This window comes from Pteropus medius, unplaced genomic scaffold, assembly GCF_902729225.1.
Source record: "Pteropus medius unplaced genomic scaffold, Ma_sr-lr_union100, whole genome shotgun sequence".
In the NCBI taxonomy this organism is placed as follows: Eukaryota; Metazoa; Chordata; class Mammalia; order Chiroptera; family Pteropodidae; genus Pteropus; species Pteropus medius.
In genome coordinates, this window is record NW_024354499.1 from 5,582,424 (window position 1) to 5,594,132 (window position 11,709).

At 47.5% G+C, this 11,709-nt stretch overlaps 1 protein-coding gene across 2 annotated transcripts; it reads right to left on the reverse strand.

The window, feature by feature from the left end:
- Positions 1-9,393: 9,393 nt before the first annotated feature.
- NAT8 (N-acetyltransferase 8 (putative)) lies at positions 9,394-11,134 on the reverse strand. Of its 2 annotated transcripts, none has more exons than XM_039852789.1 (2): positions 11,055-11,134; positions 9,394-10,416 (listed from the first exon to the last, which is right to left on the reverse strand). In XM_039852789.1, exon 2 carries the CDS (start codon positions 10,339-10,341, stop codon positions 9,637-9,639), a length of 705 nt encoding a protein of 234 aa, XP_039708723.1. In that variant the 5' UTR covers positions 10,342-10,416; positions 11,055-11,134; the 3' UTR covers positions 9,394-9,636. The 2 variants fall into 2 exon arrangements, with proteins under 2 accessions (XP_039708723.1, XP_039708724.1); XM_039852790.1 differs by having other exon boundaries at positions 11,062-11,107.
- Between the last annotated feature and the right edge of the window lie 575 nt (positions 11,135-11,709).

Sequence of the window (11,709 nt, forward strand, 5' to 3'; positions counted from 1 at the left end):
CACATAGGATGGTCTGAACATAAAAATTCCTAATTAAAAACAGGTCATGGAGTAGTCACATCCTAGGCCTGTAGCTTCCTTGACAATGGTCCATCTTTACCATAAGTGAGACCGTCTATTGTCTTTTTGCATCCACGTTAACATACCCTTGGAATGTCAGAGTTATCCCTCCTTTTTCAGACCTCTCAGGAGAGAGCCTGCTGCACCAGAGCACGGGAGACCACAGAACCCCTCACGGTTATCTTGTCCCTATATATCATCTCTATGTGCTGTAAATGTTAATTATTAACTCTCTTGTACTCACCAATGTAAAAAATGTATGTGTCTCTCCATTTTACTTTTTATCCGATCCCAGAGTCTTCTCTGTTTTGCTTTCTCCCACCTCCTTAATCTATCACCAGCGATTTCATGTGACCCTCCTTACGTCGTCTTCTTTGATTCTAATGTATAAAATAAGCTGTAAAATTGCCATTCTCTGGAGCATTTTCTTAATGCATTGAGATTTTGCCTCCCGGCAATTGTCCTCAACTTGGCTCAGGTAAATCCATAAAAATTCTCTACAGATTTGGACATTTCTTACCTCGACATTTACTTGGCGCAGTTGGCAGGATGCCAAAGAAGCCCACCAAGGTCCACCCTACAGACCAGTGCTAGGTACCAGCAGGGACCCATTGAGACCTACCAGCTCCTCGCTTTGCATCAAGTGAACGTGGGTGAGCTTTTCTTGGAATTCCAGGCCTCCCAGTTTAAGGCAGGAGACCCTGACTTTATGTGAGCTGTTTTTTAAAATCCTCAAGGTGGCATTAAGGTTAATTGTTGAGATAACCCAGGCTAAGGGCAAGGGTCGACATAACTCAGGGACAGAAGAAAAAATGGGTGACTGGTTTTTGATTTTGGCTTTTCAGTTGGAATTGTTTACTGCAAGTCTGAACAAAACCTTTGCTAGATAAATGACAGCCTGAACTCAGTTCAGCTCTAAAGATACAGGGAATTTACTCCCTCCAGCTCAAATTTTGCTATTCGTAGGTGACGAAGAATCTACCTGGAGGTGTTTGAGAGTACCCCTCAAAACAAGCTTGTCCACATAGGGAATTCCAGCACAACTATAATTAAAGAATTTCTCATCCGGGGACTGCACAGGAAGGCTGGTTTCCGAGCGCTCCGAGTCCCCGCAGTTGCGTGAGACAACAGGGGAGAGAAACCGAGACACGTGAGAGGGTTGAAGTGCTTGGGATGTAACATCTCACTTAAACCCACTACACAACATCCCTAGAAATTTGTTCAGACTCTGCAGATCTCAAAAATAAATAGATAGATGATAGATAGATAGATAAGTAAATAAATAGATAGATAAATAAACAAATGAAATGAAATAAAAGTAACATGAGAGATCGTGCCTCCAAGGCCGACAAACCCCCAGCCCCCATCATACTCCTGCAGACGTACAATTCCTAGGGAACTTTTACTTGCAAGTACTTACAGAAATGGGAAGATTTAACTAGAAGTGATATCGACTTGAGATGGCCAAAATGGAGTTCTCAGAAACCTAAATTAATTTTTCGTGCACAGTTAGAAAAAGCGGGCTCTAAAATCAAACCAAATGAATGGGAAGCTTACCTCGACTGGCCAATAGAAGCCTCTGAAATGGAGCACAGAGAGACCTCCTTCTCTCTGGGAAGTTAATAAGGACACTCTAGAGGTTGTCTCTGAACTAAAGGCTTCTGAAGCTGTTCAGAGCCAGCACACACACCCCTTTCCTCTTCTCCAACTGCCCTACTGTACCCTCTGCTTTGCTGTGTGGACTCACTCTCCTTTCGTCCTGTTCCCCTCACTCTTCTGCGCCACCTCCACCGAAGCTCTCTACTGACCTCGGGGACACTCGGAGTAGAAGACCAGACCAGGCTAGGCTAGAAAAAATAATAACAACAATCGGAAATTCAGCAGCTTCCTTTGGAAGAAGCTGTCTCAGGCAGAGGGAACCAACGACTGTATACGTTCCTTGAACTAGATAGAACAGAACTAAGGAATCTACCGAAGAGTCTCACGACCCACTCCGGGTCCCTGACGACTTCTCACAGGAATTTGATTGAACTGTTCGAACATATGATCCTGGCTATTCTGACTTATCCCAATTAACGCACCTGCTGGTTTCTGAGAGCAAAGAAACCACAGAATTACTAAGCAAGGCTTGCTGGGAAACTCTTGTAGAGGAGTCTGCTTTTAGTGTAAAAAGTCAGGTCAGCTGAAAGATCGTAGATAACTGACATGGGATTTAGAAAAAGAAAACCAGAAGTGAGGGCAGGGCTGCTCCCAGGGCCGTGAGAGGGCACTTCCCCTTCTCGTCACCGATACGTTAGGAGAAATTGAAATGACCAGAAGCGGAGAAACAACTGAGGCCCTTGGAGATACCGGGGCTACTTCATCTCTTCTTGGCTCCACCCAACTAAGTTGCCCTCTCCCTCAGACTAGGCGTCTGTACAAATGGTGGGGAAAGCTAATCCACCGATGTCTGTTTTTGATTCAGAACCTGTTCCCTTCCAGTTAGGGAATGTTATGAGGAACATAATTTTTGCTAGTCAAAGCTGCCCCAATGCACCTGATACGGTGAGACTTTTTTGAAACGGGGAATGCCCACATATCCTTTTCCCAGAAGGGTGAAATGTATCCAAACTAAATGAATCAGAGCCTGAACAAATTAGGAAAATAATGATTTTAAAGGTGCCTCCAAGAAAGGAAACCAGTCTTGAGACTGACTGAATGTTCGTTACAGGATGTTTTGATCCAACTTTGGGCCTTTTCCACTACAGATATTGGCAAGACGAAGTCCATCACTCGTATTAAAACTAATGTTGTCAATACTAAGCCTCTACTTAATATTTGCCAATTTCCTTTAAGACCAGCTGCAGTAGCCAAAAGTAGCTTGTTAGACAAGACTACCTTAAAAGGGTGGGGGGTTTATAATTCCATGTATGAGCCCCTATAATTCTTCGATCCTTCCAGTAAAGAAACCCATTGGAAAGAGTACAGATTTGCACAGGATCTCGAAGCAATAAAAAGACATCCTACGATTCCAAATCCAAATGCCTTATTATCAGCCATTCCTGTGGCCTGCCATTCTCTGGAGCGTTTTCTTAATCCGCAGAGATTTTGCTTCCCGGCAATTGTCAGTCTGTCTCAGATAAACTCATTAAAATTCTCTACAGGTCTGGACATATCTCACGCGTTTCTCACCGTCAACACCTTTGTAAGCCTGCTCTATGGGGAGATTCCTTCCCTTATGCCACACAAAGGAACTCAGGGAATCTTTTGACCAGCCGGATCACCTTTATGTGATTACACATCCAACGATGCTTACTTTTCATTAAAAACCTGTGTCCTACACAGTAAGCAAAGGGGGCAGATTCAAGTAGTCAAAACTCACAACTTAGAGTTAAGATCTCTTCTCTAGCAGGGCCCCCTGTGTACTCTCTCCGGGAGCTGACGTGCCTCCCAGTAGTGTCTGGAGGTTTCTGCTCCTGAGTGCGCGTCTGGAGTGTGTGTGCGTGTGTGTGTGTGTGTGTGTGTGTGTGTGTGTGTGTGTGTGTGTGTTGTGTGTAGAGTGTGCTGCAGCAGGAGTCACGATCTCTGGCCCTGGCCGTCTGTTGTCTAAGCTGGCTTGTTCTCCTGAGCACTTTCTTTGGTTCCTCTGAGATCCTCACCTGGAATATTGGACCATAGCTCCTGTGATGTAAGAGATAGGTTTTCCTCTGCCTACTTCTCTCCTGCCTCCCCAAACCTGGTGTCTAGTTTTCACTCCACAGAATCTCAGTCTTCCTGGCCAGGACTGCAAATGGCTCCATGCCAGCCTCTTGAGTGTGCATGCCGCTACCAAATCTGGTCCCCAGAAAACATTCCTGTATCCTCTGTTCCAGCAAAGTGTGGAGGGGGAAGCCAACCCCAAGGCCGTAGCCAAGCAAGGCCCCATGCTCACCTTCTAGATTTCTCTGGGGTGAGTCCACGGAGCCTTTCCAGCTGCAGGAAAGGCATATCAAGCTGTCCGGTGGTGCAGGCCTGCCTCGATCTGGAGTCACGCCCTGCATTGTACTTCCCTGCTGAACTGGCCCTGGCCCTATGATAAGTGGATTATCATAGCTTAATACAGTCTTTTATTCTGTAGGGTCTGGCGGAAATGGCAAAGGGCCAAGGCCTGATCCTTCCATACTCCACTTCCTGGAATTTTGAGGGGAAAGGTGGTCGCCTGTGGCCTGGACTCAAGTTGGAATTCTCGGTAGTGTCCACAGGAGGGCTGCCAGATATAGCAAATAAGATACAGGACTCCCAGCTCACTTTGAGTTGTAGATGAACAAATTTTTAGTGTAAGTCTATCCTGGGCTATATCTGAGACATCCTTAAACTAAAATATTACTCACTGTTTATTTGAAATTCAGATCTATGGGGTGTCTTGCATTTTAGCTGGCAACTCTAGGCCACAGGTATTAGAGGACAGCCTTTAAATGGAAGGGGCAGCAGTGGGACACATCCAGGGGTAACAGCAGGACGAAACCTTCCAGTTGCCGTGTGAGTTAGAGAAATACAGCAGGACAAAGGGGAGAGAGGAGATGGTGAGAACCCCTGTTGACATCAGGAAGTGGACTCCAGGCGACCCGAGGGTGCTGAGTGCTGGGAAAGGTTCGAATCTGTCTCAAGTCAGACAGGAGACTTGCTGGGAAAGTCCACCTTGAAGAGGACAGAAAATCTCTTGAAGGGCACCAGGGAGCCGACTTCAAAGAGAACTGGAGGGCAGGAGAAGGTCAGCCTTCCGTAAGGGGTGACACCGTCTGCACAACAGAGCAAAAAGCACCATCGTAAAACCAATTAAATTAAATTAAAGATGCCAATAAAATAAATAAGAATCCAATGAGATAGAAAACACAAACAGCCATTTAGAGTGAAGGGCAAAAAGAAAGAAACAGGGCAAATATCGTGATTCCAGAGGAGGCAAATTCACAGACGCAAAGTGGAATATCAGTGATTAGGGGCCGTGGAAGGGAACAGGGAGTTAGTGTCTAATGGGGACAGACTTTCTGTTTGGGATGATGAAAATGTTCTGGGGATGGATGTTGGTGATGGTTACGTATCAATGCGAATGTACTAATGCTACTGAATTATAGGATTAAAAATGGATAAAATGCTACATGTTATGTTATGTATATTTTCCACCGTAAAGATATAAATGAGACATAATGAAAGGAGTTATGGCTTCTAAGAAGTAAAAAATCAAACATCGAGAAATTTGTAGAATATGTAGATTTGAAAATGCTAAACTAAAATATTTAAATGTCGACAGAAGAGATTTCAAAATCTAAAAGGCATGATGTTTAAAGGTAATGAAAGGTAAGAATATAATTTTTAAACTATATGGTGAAGCCTGGAATTTATAAATTAAGATAATATACATATAACAGACAGAAGGAGTGTGTGTGATAGGCAGGTTTGTCCTGCCCACCTTTCCGTCTCTCACCAGGCAGTTCAAGTTCAAAGATCCCCGGTTACCAACATCATAAGGCTCCAGCTGCTTCTTGGTGCTTCCAAGGAGAAGCTACTCATGTCTTCAGTACTTGGGGGAAAGGGACCCTCCACGTTGCAGCCAACAGACAACAGACCTCCTAGTTTCTCCTCCCAGCTCTCAGAATGCCCCATGTTGAGAACTCCACTGGTGCCAGCCTTCCGACCAAACCAAGTTCCTCTGAAACCCCAGGCTTTTGGTAGGGTCAGGGCCCCAGCCCAGCACCCCATCAGGGTACTCTGGCCCTCTGGTTCCTAGACCCACAAGCCATGGGGGTTTTCACTTTTCCCCATGGATGCTTCTCTACCTCATTGGACAGCTGCTTCAAGCAACAGGCGTCTCTGTCTCTGGTTCACACCCCAGAGGGAGCTGGTGGCTGGAGGGAACACCCTTCAGATTCTGTCTCTCTTACGGTCCTTTAGTCATAGCTTTAGACGGCTTGGCCTGCAGTGACATCACCTCTGTTCAGTTTCCTCTAATGGTCTAAGGAGATGTCTTACCGTTTTGTTCAGTCAGCTGCTCGTTTTAAAACCTCTGACACATGGTCACCAGTCCGTATTTCCTGCATAGTTGTTCTTAAGATAAACTTCTTATAATGAGACTCATATTTAGCAAAATCTAAATTAGATTATTCCCGGTGTACAAATCTGAGCATTTTTACACTGAAGATAACTACCAGGCTTGTAATTCGAGCAAAAGAGTTATTCATGGACTCCAACACCCATAAAAATTCTCAATTAAAAATTCGCTATGTCCCTACTTCAGCTTAAGTATTGTCGTATCCTGGATGCTTAAAAAATAAACTGTTGTCCAGAGGTGGAAACAACCCAAATGTCTATCAAAGATAAAGAAATTAAATGTGTTATATACATACCATGGAATATTGTTGAGTCTTCAAAGTTAATGAATTTCTGACACATGCTACAATGTGGATAAACCTTGAAAACATTATGCTAAAAGAAATAAGCCGGACAGGAGAGGACCGATAGCTTCGGATTCCATTTAGGTGAGGTGCCTAGAACAGGCAAATTCATAGAGACAGACAGTAGAATCGTGGTTACCAGAGGCTGGGAGGAGAGAGGAATGGGGAGTTATTGCTTAACGGGTGCAGAGATTTTGTTTTAGGTGTTGAAAGTCATGCAGTAGATAGTGGTGATAGTTAGGCAATGTTATGAACGTAGTTAATCCTACTAAACTATAAAATTTAAATTGTTAAAACGGTAATTTATGTATATTTTGCCACAAAAAAAAGATGTACAAGCAGAAAGAGAAGACAAGGCAGAGAGCAGGCAGGCAGGTTGAGGGAGCACAGGCTGGCACCATGCCTGCACGTACCCAGTGCTCACATGGGCACCCATCGTATGAACAAAACCAAATAATAATGATAATAATCACTCTAGTTTAACCTGTACATTGTTACATAAAGGGAAACCTTAATGTCTTTAAATTTTTTTACCAAGTTCAGAGTGAAACCTCCACCTTCACATTGAATAAATTACTTATTAGCTAAAGAAAAGCCAAGGGAAGTTTGCAGTAAGCATTCTGCTGTCTTACTGCTGGGTCCAAATCACTGAGCTCTCAACTTCTCTTGGACCATGCCCCCTCTCCTTCCTGCTGCTAGAAGTCAGTCTCTTCAACTTGCCGAAAGGGGTCCCTGCAAAAATCACAAATCTGTGCTTTGCTAGTTCCTGGATCCCCCGTCTCACTGTTGTCTGCATCCCATGGGCCTGCAGGACCCACAGCCCTCAGCCCCACTGCAGAAAAAACACTCTCCCCTACCCTCTGGGTGCCTCCTCCCACCCCACCGCCCACTCAAACACACACACACACACACACACACCCCAGTAACGTCTTATCTTTGCCAAAGTTCCAGGCCCATAGGCGCCAACTATCATTTTCAGATTCCTCAGGGTCAATGTCCTTGCCCACACCAAGTCCCAGGTGCCCTTCAGGCCACTCCTATCTGTCGGCTTGGGATCAAAGGTGGCCCCTCCTCCCTCCCCACTTTTCACATAAAGGGCAGACTCAGCACAATAGCTCCGCTCCCAATAAACACTTACAACATCTTTGCTCTCTCCAACCTCTGGAATGTTCTTTCGGGCTTTCGAACCATCGCACTCTTCCTTTTTTCCCCTCATTTCTTAGAAAATGAATTTCACAGAAGATAAATTACTTTAACGCCTACCATTCAGTGGCATTTAGTACCTTCCCCGTGTACAACTCCGTGCTCAGAAAGTGTCCTTCCGAGCCCAATATCCCCGCAACTCAGCTGAGAAGTGGAGGAATTAGATGAGCAGAGAGGACGGGTGGAGGACAGGTGCAAGGAGAACACTCCACAGAGAAAACGGCACCTGCAAAGGCCTCAAGCAGAAAGAGAGCTTCCATTTATTAAGAACTACAGCACCTCAGTGTGGGTGGCAGCGAGGGCAGGGTTCGAAGCAGGTGACGGGCCAGCTCACTCCCGGTTCCAAGTGTTCCGAGCAGGAGCCCCGGCCCCTCTGGGAAGCCCTGACCAGGGAGCGGGTTGGGTGCCCTTTCGACGTGCTTCACGGTGCCAGTACCTCCCTCACCCCCGCACTCAGGACAACATATGCCCACTTGCCCCTCCTGTCTCTCAGCCCCTCTGGCCTGGAAGCCCATGGACGGCATGGACCATGTCTGCCTGAAATCCCTATGCCATTGACTTGTTACTTAAATCATTTGAAGCGTGAGATGCACTGTGGGTCTCTCTTGTCTCCGGCACCAGTGGTGCCCACGTGCGAACTCTTCCTGCAGGGCCACCTGGCTCGGTCCAGGATAGCTGTTAGGAATAGAGGCCGAGGCTGGTCCTTCTCTCTTCCCACCAGGGAGACGGACAGGTCCCGCCGTTAAATGTCCACACCGGAAGACAAGTCAGGGGGCACAGAAGTTTAATTTAAAACCTAGAAGTGGGGGCACAGTTTTATGGGTAGTTTGGATGATAGTTCTCTGGGAAGCAAGAGCGGAAGATGCAAGGCAACGGGATGGAGGAAGAAGATGGCCTGGGAGAGGGAACTGAGGGGGACCCCAACCAAGTCCAGGGAGAAAAGAGACTGAAATGGAGTAACAGAGTCAAGATCGTGGCCTTGGGTAACACAATAGGATGTATAGGACACTGAGTGCTGGTGGTGAGCTAGCTCAGAAGGTTGCGTGGGCTGCACACACCAGCACTGGGCCCCCGCCCTCGCTCACCATTGATCAGAGCCTTATAGGACAAAGCAGTCAGACCTGAGCGACCTGTGAATATCTGGAGTCTCTGAGCATTTGGGGGGCAGAAGTGGGGTCCCAGAGGTGGCAGATATGGGAAACCTGTCAATCCTATTTTCCAGCCTCCCTCAGGCATGTTGGGGCCACATGACTGGGTCCTGGGCAGTGGAATGTGAATCCCTTGACTTCTAGGACAACCCCGTGTCAACATTCCAAACCCTTTCCCTGGCTGCCTTCTCCTTCAGCAGAACAGCTGTGGGTCAGAGCAGATTGATGGCATCCATGGCCCCAATCCTTCTCACTTGGATTTATCACCCCACTTCTTCTCTATGTCTCTTTGCCATGTGATTCTGCAGCTCCTCTCACTGAAGGCAGGTCCCTTTCTCCCCACTGAGCTTGGAATGTTAGCTGACATAACCCAAGCAGGGACTTGAGAAAGCATTTGCTTGTTTCTGCAACACTGTGGTTCATCTGCGGTTACCTTGAAAGCATGAGTGAGCAAGCCTGCTGGAACGTTAGAAAGTCCAGTCACTCTGGCACTTCAGCCAACCCCGCACATGTGAACGCTGGCAAGATCCAAAGAGCCGCCCAGCCAAGCCCAGACTAAACTTTGACCCACAGAATCAAGAGTTAAATAAATGTTTATTATTCTTTTGAGGTTGATTTATGGAACACTGTCAGGATACTAATTAAATGAAACGGTTGCAACTCCAAAAGATTGAACAGAGCAGAAGCACCAACTAACCCATTGGGTTGGAATGTGGATGAGTAGCAAGCTTTTACTGTGCTGTGACAGTGAGATTTCAAGGTTAGCTGGTTACTGGCCCAGAGCCCACTCTCTCCTGATTAATGCACAAGGAAACAGATCACACCTCCCCTCTCTCCTGCACTCCCTGAGAGACCTGAGCTGAGGGCAGCCAGTAGATTAATTCAACTTCAGGGATAGCGATTAGTGCCCAGCTCAAATCAGGGAAGTAGTGATGCCTCTTCTGGAAGCCCATGCTCTCGTAGAGTGCCAGAGCGGAGACCTGCAGCATGCTGGTGGCAAGGACGACTGCACTGTAGCCCTGGTCACGTGCAAACTGGAGGAGCGTCCTGACTAGGGCTTTCGCTATCCCCTGACCCCGGCACTCCGAGGCCACAGACAGGTGAAACAGCTCCACCTGCTTCTTCCTCAAGGTGGGCTCCTCAGCTGGCAGAGCTCCCACCATGCCCACCACCTGCCCCTCAGACTCAGCCACCCAGAAGCAGGAGCCACACTTGCTTAAGTAGGTTTTGGAGATGTCAGACATGTCGGTGTGTGAAAACTTGACCACGTGCTGGTTCCACGGGTATTTGGCAAGGAACCTCAGGGCAGCCAGAAGGGCAAGGCTGGCCACCAGGGCCAGGAGCCAGGAGCCAGAGCCCAGGAATAAGGCGAGGGGCACCCCAAGCAAGACAACTTGGGTTCTCGGCAGCTTCAGGATATGGTGGTAGGTGATGGGGACATGCTCGGTCATTCCCTGGGAGTACAAGTCCAGGACCCTTTGGCGATCACTCTCCCTGTATTTGCGGATGTGATAAGGAGCCATGGAAGACTTCTGTGTCTGAATCTCCGGGTCTGTGAGAGAGAGCTAGGCGTCCCTGCACCGCTTTCTGGCAGTCCGCTGTAAGAGAGAAGAAGCCATGTGAGAACGCACATTCCCCCAACCTCCTAGGAACCAGAGATACTCTGCTCAAGATGTGTCTTTCTGCTTCTGTCTGAGAGGAAGTAGGCAGCAGCCACTGGGAGAAGATGGAGGGTCAGAAACACCTGCATTTAACCAAGTCTCCATTGTTTTCTAGCTGTGTGACCTTGGGCATGTCACTTAACATCTCTGAGCCTGTTTCCTCATCTGTAGAAAGGGTAAAGTCAAAACACGCCTTTCCATGTTGTTTTAAGGATTAAAGAAAATAACATACACAAAGCTCTGGTATATAAAGTACCCTCCTCTACACCCTCGTTCCCTTTTTTCTGGCTCTCCTCTCAGCTTCGGTACACCGGGGACACCATGCAGCAGCCAGAGCACACATCCCCCACTCTTTCTTTGGTCCCTCTCCCAAGGATCATGTGTTGAAGAATCCTGTGTTCCACAGCACAGGACATAGCAAAGGCTTCTTTCCGCTTGACTGCAAACTTTTAGGCTTTTGAGGTGGCGTAAGAGCCAAACACCTAAAATGGCCCAGCCTTGAGAATCAGAGGAGGAGGGTCTAGGGCTCTCGGCCACACTCAGAGCGCACTGTACTTCCACCCATGCCCTCTCACCTGTTACCACAAAAGCCTCGTGTCCAGGTCAGCTCAGCCTGGCCTCTCCCTTCAGCCTCCGACTGGCATCCAGGATAACTGTGCAGGGTTTCTGTCACCCCAGAGGTGGAGCAGGCCCTGGGCGCCACCTCATTGGCTGGCTCCTGGAATTCTGATAATCATAAACCTCAGTATCAAGAAGCTTAGCTATGACAGGGCAGGGAGCTGATATTTCATTCACCTCTGTGATCACCAGGAATCAGTAGCGGGGTGGCCTGGGGGAGCACTAGCAGGGTCTGGAACAGCCTGAGAAGGCACAGGGCTTAATAGTTGTTCATGTAGTTTTGAGTCCATGTTGAGAGGGTGCCAGCAGAGGATGGGGGATTAAAGACCCTTCCTCTGAGCTGACTCACAGCCTTGGTTGTTCCCAAGACTGGGGAGATGGGGAGCAATGATCACCTAGTTACAGAATCCCCTTCCCTCACCTTATTCGATTACAGGGGAGACACCCAACCTTTTCCTTTAATATGCAATCCTTGTCTAAGTAACCAAATCCATGTGACCTACCAATCTCCATCCCTTCCCCCCTAGCACCCAAGGCCCTCTAACAAACGGTTGTTTTTGCAGGTGGAGGATTTAGGCTCTGGAGCTACCTGGTTCCTGTAAAGGACACTGT